At 53.2% G+C, this 25,399-nt stretch overlaps 1 protein-coding gene across 1 annotated transcript in view; it reads right to left on the bottom strand.

The window, feature by feature from the left end:
* LOC141248450 (beta-1,4-galactosyltransferase 4-like) overlaps positions 1 to 25,399 on the bottom strand; it is a 90,736-nt gene that overhangs the window by 38,569 nt on the left and 26,768 nt on the right. Inside the window, exons 2-3 of the mRNA XM_073669362.1 lie at positions 3,632 to 3,864; positions 3,169 to 3,356 (exon numbers count right to left, since the gene is read on the bottom strand). Coding sequence (XP_073525463.1) covers positions 3,169 to 3,356; positions 3,632 to 3,864 — 421 coding nt within the window. The remainder of the gene's footprint in view (positions 1 to 3,168; positions 3,357 to 3,631; positions 3,865 to 25,399) is intronic.

Here is a 25,399-nt window from a genome sequence, read left to right as displayed (position 1 = left end):
TAACCCGGTCTGTGAGGTCCAACTCAAAGGGGATGACACCACGGCATCTAGGGAGTTGCACCGTAACATGCTTCGGCCCTGTTTTTCCAAAGTGGAGGACTGTCACGGGACTGAATCTCCATCTGAGGTGGCTGAGGCACCACAAACAGGGGCCTTGGGGGATGAAGAAGGATGGGCTACACTACCGTTGTCTGCCAGAGTTGCCAGTGCCACCCTCAAGTGGGGCAGAGAATGAATGGGGAGGCGATTTGCAATCCCCAGTGATTGATTCTTCAGGAAGTCCAGAATCGCCTCTGCAGGAGGAGCTCCGCTGGACTGTGCGGGCTAATGCCGGAATCCCCCCTAACCAGTTTGCCCAAGAGGAATTTATCTGGTCTCAGATTCAACAGAAAACAGAAGAGTGTGCTCAACTCTTGTCTGATCTTGTGCTGCTTTAAAGGAGATGTCAACCCCGCAAGAAGTCCACTCGCCCAAGGACTGGCGAGCAAAAAGGAGGGAGGACTGTATTAAAGTGCAATAAAGGAGGATTTTTGCAGGATGCGTCAGAGATAAGGAAAGGTTGCCATCTGCTGGCCAGAAGAAATAAAGCGGAAACAAGTTATGCCAGAAGAGTTGGAGGGGGAAGAGATTCCGATGCTGCAGCTGATCAGGTGTCCTCCAGGAAGGATTTCCTGGATATAAAAGCCCAGCGCGCCAAGACGCAGGGAGATTTGCCGCCAGACTGCAGAGTGGAGCAGATGTGTTCCAGAGGGACCGCAGATCCCAGCGCGGCAGGCCCCAGCCAGAGGCCTGCGCTGCATCAGAGTCAGACGCCGCCTGAGAAGTTCTGGACTCCTCACAGAAGCGCCCTGAGCCCTGCACGTGTGGCCCAGAGTCAGGAACTGCTCCCAGGGCTGGCTCCAGGTTTTTGTGGGACCTGGACGAAAGAGTCTCAGTGGGCGCCTTTAACACATACCACGATTCATGATGCACAGATACTGCAGAGAAATATATATATAGTACAAGGCCAAAGATTTTACTTCTTACATTACATGAGTGATATCTATTGTAAATTCTACAAAAGCTCAGAAACCGGCAAATCCTTGCAGCACACAGTCCTCCATACAGTATTATGGGCCCCATATATTGCTCCATACAGAATAATGACCCCACATAGCTTTCCATACAGTATAAAGGCCCCACATAGTCCTCCTTACAGTATAATGACCCCACATAGTCCTCCATACAGTATAATGGCCCCACATAGTCCTCCATACAGAATAATAGCCCCACATAGTCTTCCATACAGTATAACGCTACCCACATAGTGCTCCATGCAGTATAAAGGCCCCACATAGTCCTCCATACAGAATAATGGGCCCCACATAGTTCTCCATACAGAATAATGGGCCCCACATATTCCTCCATACAGAATAATGGCCCCACATAGTCCTCCATACAGAATAATGACCCCACATAGCTTTCCATACAGTATAATGGGCACCATATATTGCTCCATACAGAATAATGGACGCCATATAACGCTCCATGCAGAATAGTGGTCCCCATATAACGCTCCATGCAGGATATTGGTCCCCATATAACGCTCCATACAGGATACTGGCCCCCATTTAATGCTCCATACAGGATACTGGCCCCCACATAATGCCCCATGCAGACTGTGCCCCCACATAATGCCCCATGCAGGATATCACTTCCCCCCCATATAATGCCCCATGCAGGATGTCACCTCTCCACCCCCCATATAATGCACCATGCAGGATGTTACCTCTCCACCCATATAATGCCCCATGCAGGATGTCACCTCTCCCCCCCAAATAACGACCCATGCAGGATGTCACCTCTCCCCCATATAATGCCCCATGCAGGATGTCACCTCCCCCCATATAATGCCCCATGCAGGATGTCACCTCCCTCCCCATGTAATGCCCCATGCAGGATGTCAACTCTCCACCCCCCCATATAATGCACCATGCAGGATGTCACCTCTTCACCCCCCATATAATGCCCCATGCAGGATGTCACCTCTCCCCCCATATAATGCCCCATGCAGGATGTCACTTGTTTCCCACCATATAATGCCCCATGCCTCCATACATATAAAAAAAATCAAATACTCACCTCACTTCTCACCTGCTGCCGCTGCTCCGGACTGCTCAGCGTCGCCGGCGTCTTCCCGCTGTGTGCTGTGACTGCTCAGGAGAGAGCGCGGTGTAAAGACATCACCGCGCCCTCTGACCTGAGATGCCACAGTGCAGCAGCCGCGGAAGAGACAGGAGCTGCTGCGGAGGCACGGGGAGAGGTGAGTGGGCCCCCCCCCGCCTGCTCAGGGCCCTGGGTGCTGATGCCGGGCCTGCCTGCGCCCCACACAGAGTAAGTTCCTGGGACCTGATGCCGCCCGTCAAGAGCTGAGGTCTGTATCCCCACACCCTAAGCGTGAGAAACTACCATCGACGGTCAAGCCGAGAAGAGCTTAGAGAGGACTGCGACAGGAGAGACGCGCCACCAACAGCGGAGGAATCGCTCAAGTGAACAGGGCCATCACTTCCAATTTCCACTCACGGTACCGGGGACAGTTGGGATTAGGATTTCAGGTTGGGAGGGGGCCGTTTGGTGTGTGGGAGGCTAAACGGGATCTGATAGACTTTATCTGGAAGAGACTTGCAGCCTAGCGGGAACAACAAATCCCCACTAGGGCCATATAAAGAGAACTCACGTGGTGACTCCCACGACTGGGTGCATCACATTTATGCAGAGAAATTTAGCCTTATTCCCTGAAACTATTTCTCATTGTTATTCCAAGTTGTTGTTTATTATCCCTGTTACTAACCCCCTTGCATAATACTAGTTATACATATAAAGTGGTTTTAGAAATCCCTGACTATTCCTGCCTTGTGTCTCTGTGCGGTGCATCCTGGCACCTGCATTACAGCTGCCTTGCATTATGCACACAGGTTAGGCTTGTATAGAGCACCGGTCACTCAAATATGTATAGTCAACAGTGTCTGGGTTACAGTGTCTAGATCAGCTGGCTGCCCAGCACTATATGAGTGCACCCCACAAGGACAGACACCCCAATTACCCAAGCCAACCATAGTGTAAGCCAGACCCTGTAGAAGGAAAACGACTCTTGACACATGACAATCTGCGGAGACATTTCCTCCTTACTTGTATCCGGTGACGTTGCGTCCCACCACCAGGTGTTTGGGTTGGCTGTCACAGAGGTAAATGTTAAAGTCGTTCTCCGGGATCAGATCCACATCGTGGAATATAAAGCAGTCCCAATTCTCCTCTTTTGATGCCTCCAAGTACCCAATGTTCAGTAGCTTGGCTCGGTTAAAGGTGACATCTCCAGCCTGCAGGACATAGAAAGACATAAAACATAAGTGAAATCTCTCTGCAGTCCCTGCTTGTTCGGCATCTGCACAGAGCTAGTTATGGGGATTTGCATTCTGAGGAGCATCATTATTACACCTAACACTGGAAAGTCAAAAGTAACTGTCCCCCCACCCCCTCATGCATTGTAGGAGCACAGCTGAGCAGCTAAGGGGTTTTGCTGATGAGCTTTCTGACTGTTTCCAGTAACAACCAACATAATTCCTAACAGATCACCTGTGCTACATTTTCCCACCTGATGAATGACGTAAATGGCGTAGTCCAGCTGCTGCCTCTGGAGGACCGGATGTAAGTTATCCAGCAGGTACAGGAGGTGCTTCTCCCGATTCCGGTGTGGGATCAGAATAGCTACTCTCTGCTGGGCTCTGCAGGTGTCTGGTTTGTAATAACCTTTGCTCACCATAGGGAACTTCTTCTCCACATCCGCTAGACTGAGGTCTGGTGGAAAATTCAGCGGCACAACACCCTCTGTAAAAAAAAATAAAAAAAAAATAAAAATGGACTTCAAAGTATTTTGTCCGGTTCCACATCGAGCTACTACTGCTACAAGCCGCACCTCCACCTCCGCCTCCTGCTGTGCACCCACCGCACAGGACAGGAGACTACCCACTTGTTCGTAGCAGTTAGGCTATGTTCACACACGTTGTGTTTTTTTCTGCTGCTAACTTTTCTATGGCAGGAAAACAGCTGCATTGAAAATGCAGGTTTTGGTGCATATTTTGCTGCGTTTTTCTGCGTTTTTTTTGACCACCGATTACTTCCTATCGGTGAAAAAATGCTGCAAATACGCAGCAAAAATGCAGGTGCTTTTTCTGCTGCAAAAACGCTGAAAAAAACATAACCAGGTCCCAAAATATGCAGCAAAAAAAAAAACAACATGTGTGAACAGAGAATTCTAGTTTCTCATAGACTTTGCTGGTACTGTAGAACACAGCTGAAAATTTGCATAAAGATCTGCAGCAAAATACGCTGCAAAACTCAATGTGTGTGAACATAGCCTAAGAGTAAAACTTCCCACAAGCTGAAGTTTAGAAAAGTAAATCCTAGGCTGTATGGCAGCTAGCTACAGTTTTCCTAGCTGTCAGGCATAGGCTTAATACATAGTGACTGCAAAGCGCTCAATGCCAATGCTTCTATTGGATTCAGCGATCACATGTAAAAAGTAAATAATAGAAATGCCACCCACACCATTACTGACCCACTGCTAAACCGGTCATGCTGAAGGATGTTGCAGGCAGCAGATTGCTCTCCACGGTGTCTCCAGACTCTGTCACGTCTGTCACATGTGCTCAGTGTGAACCTGCTTTCATCTGTGAAGAGCACAGGGCGCCAGTGGCGACTTTGCCAATCCTGGTGTTCTGTGGCAAATGCCAAGCATCCTGCACGGTGTTGGGCTGTGAGCACAGCCCCCATCTGTGGACGTCGGGCCCTCATACCACCCTCATGGAGTCGGTTTCTAACCGTTTGTGCAGATACATGCACATTTGTGGCCTGCTGGAGGTCATTTTGCAGGGCTCTGGCAGTGCTCCTCCTGTTCCTCCTTGCACAAAGGTGGAGGTAGCGGTCCTGCTGCTGGGTTGTTGCCCTCCTACGGCCCCCTCCATGTCTCTTGGTGTACTGGCCTGTCTCCTGGTAGCGCCTCCAGCCTCTGGACACTACGCTGACAGACACAGCAAACCTTCTTGCCACAGCTCGCATTGATGTGCCATCCTGGATGAGCTGCACAACCGGAGCAACTTCTGTGGGTTGTAGAGTCCGTCTCATGCTACCACGAGTGTGAAAGCACAACCAACATTCAAAAGTGACCAAAACATCAGCCAGAAATCATTGGTACTGAGATGTGGTCTGTGGTCCCCACCTGCAGAAACACTCCTTCATTGAGGGTGTCTTGATAATTGGCAATAATTTCCATCTATTGTCTATTCCATTTGCACAACAGCATGTGAAATTGATTGTCAATCAGTGTTGCTTCCTAAGTGGACAGTTTGATTCCACAGAAGTTTGATTTACAAGGAGTTATATTCTGTTGTTTAAGTGTTACCTTTATTTTTTTGAGCAGTGTATAAAAATGTAATAAAAAAATGTTTTTCTTTCACCAAAAACTACATTCATTCCTATCGAGAAAAAAATGAACAAAAATTTACAGATGTTAGCGATACACCTGACTGTAATAACCTGTCCTGAAAACTTAGTTTTGTGGCTTACTTGGTGTGAAACCTGAAGAGTGAAAAAAAAATCATATTTTTTTTATATACAGTATATATTTGCATCCCTCCTTCCTATAGCTACTGAATGGCTGCCCCTTAGCCTATTTGACTGTTCCTCCGTGTCCCTCTCTGCTACTGCTGAATCATGAGCAGCAGCACAGCCTCACTGCACAGTCGCGGGATCAGCGCCGGACATGTAGAAATGTGCATGCGCCCAACAACATCAGCGCTTGCCGGGAGCAATATTCAAATACGTGGGTAGCGCCAGCAGTGACTGTATGCGGCGCCGCCCCTGACTGAATGTGAGAATCACGCCCCTATGACTGAAAATGAGCAGGTAGGACAAAGTGAATATAATGTTATAAAATCATTATGCTACCACCGATTTTAATGAAAAAAGTGTGTTAGTGATGCACATTGCATCACTAACAAAGCAATGGGGGCAGTGTAGATAGTAGCTAGGACGAGACAGGTTCCCTTTAAAGCCAGAGATGTCAAATTTAAATACACTGAGGGCCAAAGTTCAAAGCTTGGACAAATTCGCGCACCAACCTTGATATTTATTAACCCCTTTACCCCCGAGGGTGGTTTGCACGTTAATGACCAGGCCAATTTTTACAATTCTGACCACTGTCACTTTATGAGGTAATTACTCTGGAACCCTTCAAAGGAACCCTCTGATTCTGAGATTGTTTTTTCGTGACATATTGTACTTCATGATAGTGGTAAAAATTTCTTCGATATCACTTGCGTTTCTTTTTGAAAAAATCGGAAATTTGGTGAAAATTTCGAAAATTTTTCAATTTTCAAAATTGTAATTTTTATGCCCTTATATCAGAGAGATGTCACACAAAATAGGTAATAAATAACATTTCCCACATGTCTACTTTACATCAGCACAAATTTTGAACCAAAATTTTGTTTTATTAGGGAGCTATAAGGGTTAAAAGTTGACCAGCGATTTGGCATTTTTACAACAAAATTTGCAAAACCATTTTTTTAGGGACCACTTCACATTTGTGACTTTGAGGGGCAAGGGACAAGTGACTTTGAGGGGCCTTTATGACAGAAAATACCCAAAATGGACACCATTCTAAAAACTGCACCCCTCAAGGTGCTCAAAACCATATTCAAGAAGTTTATTAACCCTTCAGGTGCTTCACAGGAATTTTTGGAATGGGGAAGAAAAAAATTAACTTTTAACTTTTTTCACAAAAATGTTACTTTAGACCCAATTTTTTTTATTTTTGCAGGGGTAACAGGAAAAAATTAACCCCAAAATTTGTTTTGCAATTTCCCCTGTGCACGCAGATACCCCATACGTGGGGAAAAAACACTGTTTTGGCGCACGGCAGGGCTCGGAAGGGAAGGAGCACCATTTGACTTTTTGAATGTAAAATTTGCTTGAATAATTAGCGGACACCATGTTGCGTTTGGAGAGCCCCTTATGTGCCTCTACAGTGGAAACCCCCCACAAGTGACACCATTTTGGAAACTAGACCCCTCAGGGAACCTATCTAGATGTGTGGTGAGCACCTTGAACCCCCAGGTGCTTCACTGAAGTTTATAACATTGAGCTATGAAAATAAAAAATCTAACTTTTTCCACAAAAATGATCTTTTAGCCCCAATTTTTTTATTTTCACAAGGGTAAGAGGAGAAAATAGAACATAAAAACTGTTGTGCAATTTCTCCTGAGTACGCTAATACCCCATATATGAAGAAAATACACTGTTTGGGCGCACGTCAGGGTTCAGAAGGGAAGAAGCACTGTGTGACTTTTTGAACGCAAAATTGACTGGAATCAAGAGCGGACGCCATGTCGCATTTGGGGAGCCCCTGATGTGCATAAATAGTGGAAGCCCCCCACAATTGACTCCATTTTGGAAACTAGATTCCTCAAGGATTTTATCAATGGGTATAGTGTACATTTTGAACCTACAGGTGTGACAGAATTTGATAACATTAGGTCATCATATTGAATAAGTTGTCATTAGTCTTGAGTGCAAGTGCTCGCTACTTGAGTTTGCATCGGGTACTCGGGTATGCACCATGTATCACAGGTGCTCGAGTGACATGCTCGAGTCCCTGCCCTGCATATTTCACGGTTGTTAGACACCCAAAAAAAACATGCGGGGATCACTCTTGTATGGCAGGCGATCCCAGCAACGTTTTTATTGGCCGGGAAGCATATGGGGCAGAGACTCGAGCATGTCACTCAAATACCCACAATACTCAGTGCATACCCAAGCACCCGATGCAAACTCAAGTAGCGAGCACTTGCGCTCAACACTGGTCACCATATCGTCATAATTTTTTTTTCTTTACTTTTGAAAAAAATCGCAACCCTAACCCCAACCCTAACCCTATCCCAACCCTAACCCCAACCCCAACCCTAACCCTAGCCCAACCCTAACTCTAGCCCAACCATAACCCCAACCTTAGCCAACCCTAACCCTAGCCAACCCTAACCCCAGCCTAACCCTAGCCCAACCCTAACCCTAGCCCAACCCTAACTCCAACCCTAACCCTAGCCAACCCTAACCCTAGCCCAAACCTAACCCTAGCCCAACCCCAACCCTAACCCCAACCCTAACCCTACCCTAACCCTAGCCCAACCATAACCCCAACCCCAACCAACCCTAACCCTAGCCCAACCCTAACCCTAGCCCAACGCTAACCCTAGCCCAGCACTAACCCTGGCTCAACCCTAACCCTAGCCCAACCCTAACTCTAGCCCAACCCTTACCCTAGCCCAACCCTAACCCCAACCCCAACCTTAGCCAACCCTAACCCTAGCCAACCCTAACCCCAGCCCAACGCTAACCCTAGCCCAACACTAACCCTAGCCCAACCCTAACTCTAGCCCAACCCTAACCCTAGCCCAACCCTAACCCTAGCCCAACCATAACCCCAACCATAACCCCAACCCCAACCTTAGCCAACCCTAACCCTAGCCAACCCTAACCCCAGCCCAACTCAAACCCTAGCCGAACCCTAACCCTAGCCCAACCCCAACCCTAACCCTAGCCCAACCCTAACCCTAGCCCAACCCTAACCAACACTAACCCTAGCCCAACCCTAACTCTAGTCCAACGCTAACCCTAGCCCAATACTAACCCTAGCTCAACCCTAACCCTACCCTAACTCTAGCCCAACCCTAACCCTAGCCCAACCCTAAACCTAGCCCAACCATAACCCCAACATTAGCCAACCCCAACATTAGCCAACCCTAACCCTAGCCAACCCTAACCCCAGCCCAACCCTGACCCTAGCCCAACCCCAACCCCAACCCTAACCCTAGCCCAACCCTAACCCCAACCCTAACCAACCCTAACCCTAGCCCAACCCTAACCCTAGCCCAATGCTAACCCTAGCCCAACACTAACCCTAGCTCAACCCTAACCCTAGACCAACCCTAACTCTAGCCCAACCCTTACCCTAGCCCAACCCTAACCCTAGCACAACCCTAACCTCAACCCTAATACAACCCTAACCCTAGAACAACCCTAACCCCAACCCCAACCTTAGCCAACCCTAACCCTAGCCAACCCTAACCCCAGCCCAACCCTAACCCCAGCCCAACCCTAACCCTATCTCAACCCTAACCCTACCCTAACTCTAGCCCAACCCTAACCATAGCCCAACCCTAACCCTAGCCCAACCATAACCCCAACTCCAACCTTAGCCAACCCTAACCCTAGCCAACCCTAACCCCAGCCCAACCCTAACCCCAGCCCAACCCTAACCCTAGCCCAACCCTAACTCCAACCCTAACCCTAGCCAACCCTAACCCTAGCCCAACCCTAACCCAACCCCAACCCTAACCCCAACCCTAACCCTTGCCCAACCCTAACCCTAGCCCAACCCTAACCCCAACCCTAACCAACCCTAACCCTAGCCCAACCCTAACCCTAGCCCAACGCTAACCCTAGCCCAACGCTAACCCTAGCTCAACCCTAACTCTAGCCCAACCCTAACTCTAGCCCAACCCTTACCCTAGCCCAACCCAACCCTAGCCCAACCATAACCCCAACCCCAACCTTAGCCAACCCTAAACCTAGCCAACCCTAACCCCAGCCCAACGCTAACCATAGCCCAACACAAACCCTAGCTCAACCCTAACCCTACCCTAACTCTAGCCCAACACTAACCCTAGCCAAACCCTAACCCTAGCCCAACCATAACCCCAACCCCAACCTTAGCCAACCCTAACATTAGCCAACCCTAACCCTAGCCCAACCCTAACCCTAGCCCAACCCTAACCCTAGCCCAACCCTAACCCTAGCCCAACCCCAACCCTAGCCCAACCCCAACCCTAACCCCAACCCTAATCCTAGCCCAACCCTAATCTTAGCCCAACCCTAACCCTAGCCCAACCCTAACCCCAACCCTAACCAACCCTAACCCTAGCCCAACCCTAACCCTAGCCCAACGCTAACCCTAGCCCAACACTAGCCCTAGCTCAACCCTAACCCTAGCCCTAGCCCAACCCTAACTCTAGCCCAACCCTTACCCTAGCCCAACCCTAACCCTAGCACAACCCTAACCTCAACCCTAATGCAACCCTAACCCTAGAACAACCCTAACCCTAGAGTTTATTTTTTTACACTGTTCCTCATGTGGTATGTGATTAAACGACTTTATTCTTCGGGTCGGTGCGATTACAGCGATACCAGATTCATATGGGGTTTTTATGATTGACAGCTGTCACACACTAAAAGACGCGTTTTTTTTTGCAAAGACTAGTTTTTGCATCGCCATATTTTGAAAGCTATAATTTTTCCATATTTTGGCCGACAGAGTCACGTGACGGCTTGTTTTTTGTGGGACAAGTTGACATTTTTATTGGTACCATTTTCGGGCATGTGACATTTTTTGATCGCTTTCTATTCCGATTTTTGGGAGGCAGAATAAACAAAAAACAACAATTCCGTAATTGTTTTTGTGGGGTTTTTTTATGCCGCTCCGCGTGTGGTACAATTGATAAGGCAGCTTTATTCTTCTTTTTTTGTATCGCTTTATTCTGAGAGCTTTAACTTTTTTATTTTTTGGATGAAGTAGCTGTATTGCAGCTTGTTTTTAGCGAGACAAGATGATGTTTTCAGCGGTACCATTTTTATTTACATTCGTCTTTTTGATCGCGTGTTATTCCATTTTTTGTTTGGCAGTATGATGATAAAGCATTGTTTTTTGCTTCGTTTTTTATTAAAGGGGTTAACTAGTGGGACAGTTTTATAGGTCAGGTCGTTCTGGACACAGCAATACCAAATGTGTGTACTTTTATTGTTTTTGTTTTTTTTCATAATAAATAAATATTATGGGTTCAATATATTTTTTTTTGGGGGGGGGGTTATTTTTTTAATTTTTTTTTATATTTTTACAATTTTTATTTTACTTTTTTTTCACTTCAATACACTTTTTTTTTCTTTTACACATTTTCCCACTATGGGACTTTCACTTTTTGCAGCCTGATCGACTGTATAGCATATAGAGCAGCTGCTCCCTATGCTGTGCAGTCTGTCAGTGCTGCACACAGGGGAGACATTACTTTGGTCATGCACTGCGTATCAGGTCGTCATGACAACATCCGTAAGCAGCCGCAGACATCTCTGGACACCGGCAGGAGAGGTGAGTATAGCGATCACCTCCCCCCTTGCCCCCGCAATGCTGCGATCGACTTTGATCGCAGCATTGCGGGGGCTAATGTGCAGGGAGCGGTGCGGGACCGGGTGACAATCAGCTGACACCCGGCGGCGATCGCCCCGCACCGCTTGTGTGCGGGCGTGATAGCATTATGCGTAATAGTACGTAGCTGGTCCATAAGTCCCAGGGCGCAGCTACGTACTATTACTGACGTCGTCGGAAAGCGGTTAAAAAAGTTTCTACAATTGAGGAAGTTTTTCTTTATCAAATATAACGATTAATTTAAAAATTATAGTTGAATATTATAATATGTAAAAGCAATAAAAAGCGTATGGCCCAATGGCCTAATTTAAATATGTAATTTAACAGAGGATAAAAATCCTTGAATGAAACAGATAATAATGTATGATGCAAACATAAGAGCCCCCAAACACTGTATGATACCCCCACAGTGAATTCCTCCACACTCACAGTCCTCCATACGGTATAATGGCCATAAAAAGTCCTCCATACAGTATAATGGCCACAAAGAGTCCTCCATACTGTATAATGGCCTCACATAGTCCTCCATACAGTATAATGGGCCCCACATAGTCCTCCATACAGTATAATGGCCCCACATAGTCCTCCATACAGAATAATGGGCCTCACATAGTCCTCCATACAGAATAATGGGCCCCGCATAGTCCTCCATACAGAATAATGGGCCCCACATAGTCCTCCATACAGTATAATGGCCCCACATAGTCCTCCATACAGTATAATGGGCTCCACATAGTCCTCCATAAAGTATAATGGGCTCCACATAGTCCTCCATACAGAATAATGGGCCCCACATAGTCCTCCATACAGAATAATGGGCCCCACATAGTCCTCCATACAGAATAATGGGCCCCACATAGTCCTCCATACAGAATAATGGGCCCCACATAGTTCTCCATATAGCATAATGGGCCCCACATAGTCCTCCGTACATTATAATGGGCCCCACGTAGTCCTCCGTACAGCATAATGGGCCCCACATAGTCCTCCGTACAGTATTATGGGCCCCACATAGTCCTTCGTACAGTATAATGGGCCCCACATAGTCCTTCGTACAGTATAATGGGCCCCACATAGTCCTCCATACAGAATAATGGGCCCCACATAGTCCTCCGTACTGTATACATAGCCCCTCATAGTGCTCCGTACTGTATACATGGCCCCTCATAGTGCTCCGTACTGTATACATGGCCCCTCATAGTGCTCCGTACTGTATACATAGCCCCTCACAGTGCTCCGTACTGTATACATGGTCCCACATAGTGCTCCGTACTGTATACATGGCCCCACATAGTGCTCCATACTGTATACATGGCCCCGCATAGTGCTCCGTACTGTATACATGGCCCCGCATAGTGCTCCGTACAGTATAATGGGCCCCACATAGTCCTCTGTACAGTATAATGGGCCCCACATAGTCCTCCGTACAGTATACATAGCCCCTCATAGTGCTCCGTACTGTATACATGGCCCCGCATAGTGCTCCGTACTGTATACATGGCCTCGCATAATGCTCCGTGCTGCATACATGGCCTCGCATAGTGCTCCGTGCTGCATACATGGCCTCGCATAGTGCTCCGTACTGTATACATGGCCCCACATGATGCTCCACACAGTATACATGGCCCCACATAGTCCTCCGTACAGTATAATGGGCCCCACATAGTCCTCCATACAGTATAATGGGCCCCACATAGTCCTCCGTACAGTATAATGGGCCCCACATAGTCCTCCGTACAGTATAATGGGCCCCACATAGTCCTCCGTACTGTATACATAGCCCTTCATAGTGCGCCGTACTGTATACATAGCCCCTCATAGTGCTCCGTACTGTATACATGGTCCCACATAGTGCTCCGTACTGTATACATGGCCTCGCATAGTGCTCCGTACTGTATACATAGCCCCTCATAGTGCTCCGTACTGTATACATAGCCCCTCATAGTGCTCCGTACTGTATACATGGCCCCGCATAGTGCTCCGTACTGTATACATGGCCCCACATAGTCCTAAGTACTTTACACATGGCCCCGCATAGTGCTCCGTACTGCATACATGGCCTCGCATAGTGCTCCGTACTGTATACATGGCCCCGCATAGTGCTCCGTACTGCATACACGGCCCCATATAGTGCTCCGTACTGTATACATGGTCCCACATGGTACTCCTCACAGTATACATGGCCCCACATGGAGCTCCTCACAGTATACATGGCCCCACATGGTGCTCCTCACAGCATATGACGCGCCCCCTGGGCCAGTGTTGTTTGGGGGATACCCGGAGCCGGATCAGATGGGGGTTGTAGTCTCCGAGTGGCGGTGACCCGGTCCGTGCCCAGGGTGTCAAGCTCAGTGTGTGGCAGTCCTACAGATGTTACTGGATGTTCTTTAGTGTCGACTACGCCACCCGTTGATTTGCGGTCACTACGGCCGCCGCTGCAGCAGGGTCCGCTGAGGCTGGTGGTGTGTGTGCAGCTCAGGTAGTATAACCCCCAACGGGAGGGGTATAGCCTCAGGGGGGTCAGTTGTAGAGGGTGGTGGTTGTGGTGGTGCAGTGAGAGTGGTAATAAGACTCCGAGTCGGGCTGTGCAGTTCAGGGTTTTACTTACTGCTTTTGTGTTGGTCACTCCGGCCTTGAGTGACCACCCGAGCCGTGCTGCGTCCACCAGGTCCTGGACTCGGCCAACCCCCAGGTGATTCTGGAGCGTGGTCCTGAGCTCCCTTTCTGACTTGTCCTTCTCTCTGGCCTTCCCCACCAGGGATCCACCTAAGTCCGGCTCCCTCGGGCCTCTTGTTGGTAAACCCTTGTCTCTGGGTTCCCTGACCCTATTCACGGTTTGCCTTCCGGGTGGATTTAGTGGGTGGTCGTGGCAGATCCTGCCCACGACCTCCGGTCTCTGGCTAAGGATTAGGGCCCTCCACCAGCTTGGGATCCGGTACCCTTGTGCCAACTCTTCACCCTCTGGTCTAATTTTGGGTTCTTGGAGTTCCCTCTTCTCCCCCTCTGGGTCCTTCTTTCTCCTCTCTCTCTCTCTCTCTTGGCCTTGGAGCTGGCTGAGCTGTTCTGCTTGCCTGACCAAACCTCTACAAAAGACCCTGTTCTAAGATGGTTCCCACCTTATATACTCCCTCTATGTGTGAGCTCAGGTGACCAGCACCCAATGAGCTCCTAGCATTACCCAGACTGCTCCCCCTATCTGCCCCTACACTACTGGGATGTTCCACCCCCCTCCCACTCCAGCCAGGGACAGACACTGTCGTACCTGCACATTTCTCTAGTGGGAGTACCATTGGTCTGTCCCCCGGAAATGGGATGTATGTAGTGCATGCAGCCTACTGAGCTCAGTTCCACACTCCATCCTTACCCGGGAGTGGAATATCACACCTCTGGGTTGAGGCGTAATACCCCTGTAGCAGCCGAATCCTCAGGGTGCTACATTCCCCCCTGGTAAATCACAGCACGTCCTCGGGCTGTAAGATATAAAAACATCCAAAACATACAATTTTTTTTTTCATAAACATAAACATATAAAACATCACATAAAACTTTTCATAAAAACTCTTCATAAATAACGTCCTTGTAAACACTCTTGCTCCTCCGGCCACGGTGCAACTTGTGACCGGGAAAAGCGCGACAGTCTCTTTAAGAAAAACAACAGTTTACTATAAAACCGGTAGGGGGCGCCTTAGGAAGCGCAACTATATACAAGGGGAATATGGCCGCTCTCAGTCCTCGGCCAGGTAATGGGAATAGGGACACACGGGTTAACAGTTCACTCTTGTCCCAACGGGGACTTATTTAAAGCAGCAACAGTTCACTGTACCCCGATGGGTAACTATTTACAGTCTCTTTACCGTACTTTAACGACGGCGTCCTCCTGCTCCTTCTTTGGATTTAGACCCGTCCGGGTCCTCCTGCTCCTCCTCACACCGCAGCTCCTCCTCCGTCAGGCGATGTACATGGAGGGCGTAGGGTCCTTTGGCACACTTGTGCCGGGTGAAGGTGACCTCGTCCCCTACGTACAGGTCACGACCTCTGTGTCCCTCCGGCAGATGGCTTTCTACGTCTCTGCGTGTGACAAAGACGTCGCCGGGGGTATGATGGTCTTTTATGAAGCGCCACCCATGCTGCAGGTTGAATTTAATCACAGTCCCGGTGGTACGGGGACCATGAGCTGCACGGGGGTTCCTCCTGGTCCGGCTCTTCTGCTCCGCGCTCCTTATCTGTGCTTGCTGTTCCCGGACCCGCCTCTCTCTCCGCTCCTTCTCGAAGACCTCGAGCTGCTGGCGGCAGCACTCTGCACGCTCCGCTGCGGCCGCCCGAGTCTCCTGAGTGAACCCCATGAGGTCTCCTCCGGTGGGGTCCCACTCAAACTGTGCCTCCTCTAGCGGGGGCTGGGTCCTCCTGACGGGCTTCGGAACCGGAATCAGGGGTTCATCTAGGGGTCTTTCTTTCCGGAGTCGGGGATGGTGAAACTCCGGTGGCCATATGAAGGGCTGCCCATCCGGGCACGTATGCTGGGCGAACAGGTCCTCACCCAGGTGCGGTACTTTAGGTGTTATGGGCGCTGTGGTGGTAGCGGCGCCCGGGTTGACCAGGCCTTGCGACCAGGCTTGGGGCACGCTAAAGGAAAAGGGCACCGTAAGAACGGCGGCGCCCGTGGTTACTCGGCCCTGCGACCAGGCTGGTGGCTCCGCGGAGGTAGGGGGCACTGTTGGAATGGCGGCGCCCGGGGGTACTAGGCCTTGCGACCAGGCCGATGGTATTTCCTGCTTTGCCGCGCTCAGGGTCGAAGCGCGTGACGTCACAGGGGTCGCGGCCGCGGGTTCCGGTTGAGGCCTAGTCTGCGGCGGTGACGATGCAGCGACGGGCACGGCAGGGGGAATTTCGGGCTCTGCGACGGGGAGCTGGGGCAGGTACACGGTTTCCCGGCTCGGGGTAGAGACATCCCCTTTACCTGCCTCCGTCCGTTCGGCTCCCTTCTCGGCGCCGTCTCCGGCCTTGAGTCCTCCTGCACCATCCTCAGAGGCGGTCTGTCTCCTCGTCTCGGGTGGCGTGCTCCGCTGACGGGTTCCGGTCTGCTGGGCCATCTCTCGGCTCCACTCCGCCAACGTCTCTCGCTGCACCCGGGCCATCCTCCGTGCGAGGCCCTCCAGCGCAGTCTGTGCACACTCCCGGTCTCGGGGGAGCTGTGCCAGGACCTCCACTAGGCCTAGTGGGGTTGTTGCTTGCAGCAGGCTCCTGACCACTGGGTCGGTGCTGCCTGACTCTCCCTCCATCTCCGGGTAGGCTTTCTCTGGACTCCTCTCCAGACTTCTTGTCTCCGGGTGCGCTCTCTCCAGACTCCTCCAGGCGACACCCATCTTCGTTCTCTTGTTCTGTCTCCGCCCACATTGAGGGTGGTCCCGGGGCAACTTTGTGATTGTCAGTTCCAGGGGCAGTTCTCTCACGCTGATGGACACTTCCAGCATCACAGTCTCTGTTGGTGGGCGCGGTTTCCGCTTTTGGCGCCATTCCTTGACCTGGCCCACGATGGGAGGTGACCTCTTGCCACCCTCTGGCACGCCCATAATGGCGTCCGCTCTTCCAAGGCGGGAAATCTTCTGGAAATGGCGGGAATCGTCTCCCAGTGGCGGGAAACTCTGCGGATGGCGGGAAAAAGCTGCAAATGGCGGACAACCGGCGGGAAACGACCTGTGATGGGGTCCGTTGGCGGGGACCCTCCGGAACCGGCGGGAGACTTCTTTTTGTGGTAACGGTGAACTTTTCTTCAGGCACGCAGTACCCGGTTGTTGCGGGCACGTGATCCTGCCGACTACGCCAAAGTTGACGCGCCCCCTGGGCCAGTGTTGTTTGGGGGATACCCGGAGCCGGATCAGATGGGGGTTGTAGTCTCCGAGTGGCGGTGACCCGGTCCGTGCCCAGGGTGTCAAGCTCAGTGTGTGGCAGTCCTACAGATGTTACTGGATGTTCTTTAGTGTCGACTACGCCACCCGTTGATTTGCGGTCACTACGGCCGCCGCTGCAGCAGGGTCCGCTGAGGCTGGTGGTGTGTGTGCAGCTCAGGTAGTATAACCCCCAACGGGAGGGGTATAGCCTCAGGGGGGTCAGTTGTAGAGGGTGGTGGTTGTGGTGGTGCAGTGAGAGTGGTAATAAGACTCCGAGTCGGGCTGTGCAGTTCAGGGTTTTACTTACTGCTTTTGTGTTGGTCACTCCGGCCTTGAGTGACCACCCGAGCCGTGCTGCGTCCACCAGGTCCTGGACTCGGCCAACCCCCAGGTGATTCTGGAGCGTGGTCCTGAGCTCCCTTTCTGACTTGTCCTTCTGTCTGGCCTTCCCCACCAGGGATCCACCTAAGTCCGGCTCCCTCGGGCCTCTTGTTGGTAAACCCTTGTCTCTGGGTTCCCTGACCCTATTCACGGTTTGCCTTCCGGGTGGATTTAGTGGGTGGTCGTGGCAGATCCTGCCCACGACCTCCGGTCTCTGGCTAAGGATTAGGGCCCTCCACCAGCTTGGGATCCGGTACCCTTGTGCCAACTCTTCACCCTCTGGTCTAATTTTGGGTTCTTGGAGTTCCCTCTTCTCCCCCTCTGGGTCCTTCTTTCTCCTCTCTCTCTCTCTCTCTTGGCCTTGGAGCTGGCTGAGCTGTTCTGCTTGCCTGACCAAACCTCTACAAAAGACCCTGTTCTAAGATGGTTCCCACCTTATATACTCCCTCTATGTGTGAGCTCAGGTGACCAGCACCCAATGAGCTCCTAGCATTACCCAGACTGCTCCCCCTATCTGCCCCTACACTACTGGGATGTTCCACCCCCCTCCCACTCCAGCCAGGGACAGACACTGTCGTACCTGCACATTTCTCTAGTGGGAGTACCATTGCTCTGTCCCCCGGAAATGGGATGTATGTAGTGCATGCAGCCTACTGAGCTCAGTTCCACACTCCATCCTTACCCGGGAGTGGAATACCACACCTCTGGCTTGAGGCGTAATACCCCTGTAGCAGCCGAATCCTCAGGGTGCTACACATACATGGCCCCACATGGTGCTCCACACAGTATACATGGCCCCACATGGTGCTCCTCACAGTATACATGGCCCCACATGGTGCTCCTCACAGCATACATGGCCCCACATGGTGCTCCACACAGTATACATGGCCCCACATGGTGCTCCTCACAGTATACATGGCCCCACATGGTGCTCCTCACAGTATACATGGCCCCACATGGTGCTCCTGACAGCATACATGGCCCCACATGGTGCTCCACACAGTATACATGGCCCCACATGGTGCTCCACACAGTATACATGGCCCCACATGGTGCTCCACACAGCATACATGGCCCCACATGGTGCTCCACACAGTATACATGGCCCCACATGGTGCTCCACACAGTATACATGGCCCCACATGGTGCTCCACACAGTATACATGGCCCCACATGGTACTCCTCACAGTATACCTGGCCCCACATGGTGCTCCACACAGTATACATGGCCCCACATGGTGCTCCACACAGTATAATGGCATTAAAAAAAAAAATAAAAAATACTCACCTCTGCCATTCCAACGCTGATCACTACCTACCTGTGGGCCCACAGGCCATACCCTCACCCTTGCCAGCGCGTGCCATCCCGCTTTCACTAGCGCCGTGGCCACTCTCTGCGCGCTTCCTCCCATCAGGTTGCACGCCCTCCCATCAGGCAGTGCACCCTGATGGGAGGGGGCACGTGCAGAGGAGAGTGGCCGCGGCAGTATTGAGGCGATGGCTGATGCCCGGGCGGCCAAAACCTCTGCTGGAGGACCGGCCTGGGGGGCATTTGCCCCTCTGCCCAGCCCGCCCCTGTTGAACACATGCAGATTCACTGCATCCTATACATTGCATTGATAGAATTTCTCTTGCTGCGGTCTGTGAAGATGCGCCACATGTCCGTCTCCCCGGGTGACCCGCAGGAGCACGGAGATGCATAGTGGGCATGGGATTATCCACTATGCTCTAACATCTGGCCGCTGTGAATTGCACGCAGCTCAACTGCGCTTCGTCCAATCCGCAGCGCTTACTGACCGTGTGCACGCACCCTAAGACAGTTCCTCAGTGTCCCTCCTCCCTGCTGCTTCTGAATTTCCACACACCTAGTGTATATGACAGTTCCTCAGTGTCCTTCCTCCCTGCTTCATCTGAATCTCCACCCACCTAGTCTATAAGACAGTTCCTCAATGTTCCTCCTCCCTGCTTCTGCTGAATCTCCACCCACCTAGTCTGACAGTTCCTCAGTGTTCCTCCTCCTTGTTGTTGGTTTAATCTCCACCCACCTAGTCTATAGGAAAGTTCCTCTTTGGTGCTGCTGAATCCCCAGCAACCTAAACTATTTGACAGTCCTCAGAGCCTCTCGTGCCAGTTGCTGCTGAATCTCTTCCCACCTAGCTCATTTGACAGCTCCTCATTTTCCCTCCTTTCTGCTGCTGAATTTCTGCCCATCTTGCCTTTTTGGCATCTCCTCAGTGTCCTTCCTCCCTGCTGTTGCTGAAACTCCTCACCTACAGGGTGATTAACACCTCTTTGGCATCTTTCCTCCTTGCCCCCTGCCCAGCCCGCCCCTGGGGATCATACTGTATCAAGGCAGCTATGTGGTGGCACATACTGTATCTAGGGAGACTATGTGGTGGCTCATACTGTATCTAGGGAGCTATGTGGGTGCTCATACTGTTTCTAGGGAGACTATGTGGTGGCTCATACTGCATTCAGGGAGTTATATGTGGGCTCATCTAATATATAATTGTCTTATCCCGTCTGTCTGTCTGTCTGTCCAGGAAATCCCACGTCGCTGATTGGTCAGGCCGCGGCCAATCAGCGACGCGGGATTTCAGAACAAGATGGCGGCCGTTAGCGGCTCACCCTCACACGCTCACCCTCAGACGCTCACCCTCAGACGCTCACCCTCACACCCTCAGACGCTCACTCACGCTCAGACACTCACGCTCACACTCAGAAGCTCATGCTCACGCTCACGCTCAGACGCTCACGCTCACGCTCTGACACTCACGCTCTGACGCTCACGCTCGGAAGCTCACGCTCTGACGCTCACCCTCAGACTCTCACCCTCAGACGCTCACGCTCAGACGCTCACACTCACGCTCTGACGCTCACGCTCGCACGCTCACGCTCACGCTCGGACGCTCACGCTCTGACGCTCACACTCGGACGCTCATGCTCAGACGCTCACGCTCACGATCAGACGCTCACGCTCAGATGCTCACGCTCACGCTCTGACGCTGACGCTCGGACGCTCACGCTCAGACGCTCATGCTCACGATCAGACGCTCACGCTCAGACGCTCACGCTCACGCTCTGACACTCACGCTCGGACGCTCACGCTCGGACGCTCACGCTCAGATGCTCATGCTCACGATCAGACGCTGACGCTCAGACGCTCACGCTCACGCTCTGACACTCACGCTCTGACGCTCACGCTCGGACGCTCACGCTCACGCTCTGACGCTCACGCTCGGACTCTCACGCTCGGACGCTCACGCTCGGACGCTCATGCCCACGATCAGACACTCACGCTTACGCTCTGACACTCACGCTCTGACGCTCACGCTCGGACCCCACGCTCACGCTCTGATGCTCACGCTCGGACGCTCACGCTCATGCTCTGACGCTCACGCTCGGACGCTCACGCTCAGACGCTCATGCTCACGCTCGGACGCTCACGCTCTGATGCTTAAGCTCTGACGCTCACGCTCAGACGCTCATGCTCACGATCAGACGCTCACGCTCAGACGCTCACGCTCACGCTCTGATACTCACGCTCTGACGCTCACGCTCTGACGCTCATGCTCACGATCAGACGCTCACGCTCACGCTCTGACGCTCGGACGCTCACGCTCAGACGCTCATGCTCACGATCAGACGCTCACCCTCAGACGCTCATGCTCACGGTCTGACACTCACGCTCTGACGCTCACGCTCTGACGCTCACGCTCGGACCCTCACGCTCACGCTCTGACGCTCACGCTCGGACGCTCACGCTCAGACGCTCATGCTCACGCTCAGACGCTCACGCTCAGACGCTCACACTCACGCTCTGACACTCACGCTCTGACGCTCATGCTCGGAAGCTCACGCTCGGACGCTCATGCTCACGATCAGACGCTCACGCTCAGACGCTCACGCTCTGACGCTCATGCTCTGACGCTCACGCTCGGACGCTCACGCTCGGACGCTCACGCTATGATGCTCATGCTCACGATCAGACGCTCACGCTCGGACGCTCGCGCTCTGACGCTCACGCTCGGACGCTCACGCTCGGACGCTCACGATCAGACGCTCACGCTCACGCTCTGACACTCACGCTCTGACGCTCACGCTCGGACGCTCACGCTCTGACGCTCACCCTCAGACGCTCACCCTCAGACGCTCACGCTCAGACGCTCACACTCGGACGCTCACGCTCTGTTGCTCAAGCTCTGACGCTCACGCTCGGACGCTCATGCTCACGCTCAGACGCTCACGCTCAGACGCTCACACTCACGCTCTGACACTCACGCTCTGACGCTCATGCTCGGAAGCTCACGCTCGGACGCTCATGCTCACGCTCAGACGCTCACGCTCAGACGCTCACGCTCTGACGCTCACGCTATGACGCTCATGCTCACGATCAGACGCTCACGCTCGGACGCTCGCGCTCTGACGCTCACGCTCGGACGCTCACGATCAGACGCTCACGCTCTGACACTCATGCTCTGACGCTCACGCTCGGACGCTCACGCTCTGATGCTCACCCTCAGACGCTCACCCTCAGACGCTCACGCTCAGACGCTCACACTCGGACGCTCACGCTCTGTTGCTCAAGCTCTGACGCTCACGCTCGGACACTCACCCTCAGACGCTCATGCTCGGACACTCACCCTCAGACGCTCACACGCTCACACTCAGACGCTCACACTCGGATGCTCACGCTCTGTTGCTCAAGCTCTGACGCTCACGCTCGGACGCTCACGCTCGGACGCTCATGCTCAGACGCTCAGACGCTCATGCTCAGACGCTCATGCTCACGATCAGACGCTCAGACGCTCACGCTCACGCTCTGACACTCACGCTCTGACGCTCACGCTCTGAGGCTCATGCTCACGATCAGACGCTCACGCTCTGACGCTCACGCTCGGACGCTCACGCTCGGACGCTCATGCTCACGATCAAACGCTCACGATCAGACGCTCATGCTCACGGTCTGACACTCACGCTCTGACGCTCACGCTCTGACGCTCACGCTCGGACGCTCACGCTCACGCTCGGACGCTCACGCTCGGACGCTCATGCTCACGATCAGACGCTCACGCTCAGACGCTCACGCTCTGATGCTCATGCTCTGACGCTCACGCTCGGACGCTCACGCTCACGCTCTGACGCTCATGCTCACGATCAGACGCTCACGCTCGGACGCTCACGCTCGGACGCTCATGCTCACGATCAGACGCTCACGCTCAGACGCTCACGCTCTGACGCTCATGCTCTGACGCTCACGCTCGGACGCTCACGCTCACGCTCTGACGCTCATGCTCACGATCAGACGCTCACGCTCGGACGCTCACGCTCGGACGCTCACGCTCACGCTCTGACGCTCACGCTCGGACGCTCTGACGCTCACGCTCGGACGCTCACGCTCACGATCAGACGCTCACGCTCACGCTCTGACGCTCACGCTCGGACGCTCACGCTCTGACGCTCACCCTCAGACGCTCACCCTCAGACGCTCACGCTCAGACGCTCACACTCGGATGCTCACGCTCTGACGCTCACCCTCAGACGCTCACGCTCAGACGCTCACGCTCAGGCTCTGATGCTCACGCTCACGCTCTGACGCTCACGCTCGGACGCTCATGCTCATGATCAGACGCTCACGCTCTGACGCTCACGCTGGGACGCTCACGCTCACGCTCTGACGCTCACGCTCGGACGCTCACGCTCGGACGCTCATGCTCACGATCAGACGCTCACGCTCAGACGCTCACGCTCTGACACTCAAGGTCTGACGCTCACGCTCGGACGCTCACGCTCGGACGCTCACGCTCAGACGCTCATGCTCACGATCAGACGCTCACGCTCAGACGCTCACGCTCTGACACTCAAGGTCTGACGCTCACGCTCGGACGCTCACGCTCGGACGCTCATGCTCACGATCAGACGCTCACGCTCACGCTCTGACGCTCACGCTCTGACGCTCGGACGCCCACACTCACGCTCTGACGCTCACGCTCTGACGCTCACGCTCAGACGCTCATGCTCACGATCAGACGCTCACGCTCACGTTCGGACGCTCACGCTCTGATGCTCACGCTCGGACGCTAATGCCATGATGCTCACGCTCAGACGCTCACGCTCGGACCCTCACGCTCGGACGCTCATGCTCAGACGCTCACTCTCAGACGCTCACCCTCAGACGCTCACGCTCAGACGCTCACACTCGGACGCTCACGCTCTGTTGCTCAAGCTCTGACGCTCACGCTCGGACACTCACCCTCAGACGCTCATGCTCGGACACTCACCCTCAGACGCTCACACGCTCACACTCAGACGCTCACACTCGGATGCTCACGCTCTGTTGCTCAAGCTCTGACGCTCACGCTCGGACGCTCACGCTCGGACGCTCATGCTCAGACGCTCAGACGCTCATGCTCAGACGCTCATGCTCACGATCAGACGCTCAGACGCTCACGCTCACGCTCTGACACTCACGCTCTGACGCTCACGCTCTGAGGCTCATGCTCACGATCAGACGCTCACGCTCTGACGCTCACGCTCGGACGCTCACGCTCGGACGCTCATGCTCACGATCAAACGCTCACGATCAGACGCTCATGCTCACGGTCTGACACTCACGCTCTGACGCTCACGCTCTGACGCTCACGCTCGGACGCTCACGCTCACGCTCGGACGCTCACGCTCGGACGCTCATGCTCACGATCAGACGCTCACGCTCAGACGCTCACGCTCTGATGCTCATGCTCTGACGCTCACGCTCGGACGCTCACGCTCACGCTCTGACGCTCATGCTCACGATCAGACGCTCACGCTCGGACGCTCACTCTCGGACGCTCATGCTCACGATCAGACGCTCACGCTCAGACGCTCACGCTCTGACGCTCATGCTCTGACGCTCACGCTCGGACGCTCACGCTCACGCTCTGACGCTCATGCTCACGATCAGACGCTCACGCTCGGACGCTCACGCTCGGACGCTCACGCTCACGCTCTGACGCTCACGCTCGGACGCTCTGACGCTCACGCTCGGACGCTCACGCTCACGATCAGACGCTCACGCTCTGACGCTCACGCTCGGACGCTCACGCTCTGACGCTCACCCTCAGACGCTCACCCTCAGACGCTCACGCTCAGACGCTCACACTCGGATGCTCACGCTCTGACGCTCACCCTCAGACGCTCACGCTCAGACGCTCACGCTCAGGCTCTGATGCTCACGCTCACGCTCTGACGCTCACGCTCGGACGCTCATGCTCATGATCAGACGCTCACGCTCTGACGCTCACGCTGGGACGCTCACGCTCACGCTCTGACGCTCACGCTCGGACGCTCACGCTCGGACGCTCATGCTCACGATCAGACGCTCACGCTCAGACGCTCACGCTCTGACACTCAAGGTCTGACGCTCACGCTCGGACGCTCACGCTCGGACGCTCACGCTCAGACGCTCATGCTCACGATCAGACGCTCACGCTCAGACGCTCACGCTCTGACACTCAAGGTCTGACGCTCACGCTCGGACGCTCACGCTCGGACGCTCATGCTCACGATCAGACGCTCACGCTCACGCTCTGACGCTCACGCTCTGACGCTCGGACGCCCACACTCACGCTCTGACGCTCACGCTCTGACGCTCACGCTCAGACGCTCATGCTCACGATCAGACGCTCACGCTCACGTTCGGACGCTCACGCTCTGATGCTCACGCTCGGACGCTAATGCCATGATGCTCACGCTCAGACGCTCACGCTCGGACCCTCACGCTCGGACGCTCATGCTCAGACGCTCATGCTCAGACGCTCATGCTCAGACGCTCATTCTCAGACGCTCATGCTCACGATCA

Source organism: Phyllobates terribilis, unplaced genomic scaffold, assembly GCF_046119375.1.
Source record: "Phyllobates terribilis strain yellow unplaced genomic scaffold, ASM4611937v1 Scaffold_2__4_contigs__length_985480577, whole genome shotgun sequence".
Lineage (NCBI taxonomy): Eukaryota > Metazoa > Chordata > Amphibia > Anura > Dendrobatidae > Phyllobates > Phyllobates terribilis.
The sequence above is the reverse complement of the archived record's forward strand: the minus strand, read 5'-3'. Positions and strand labels throughout refer to the sequence as shown.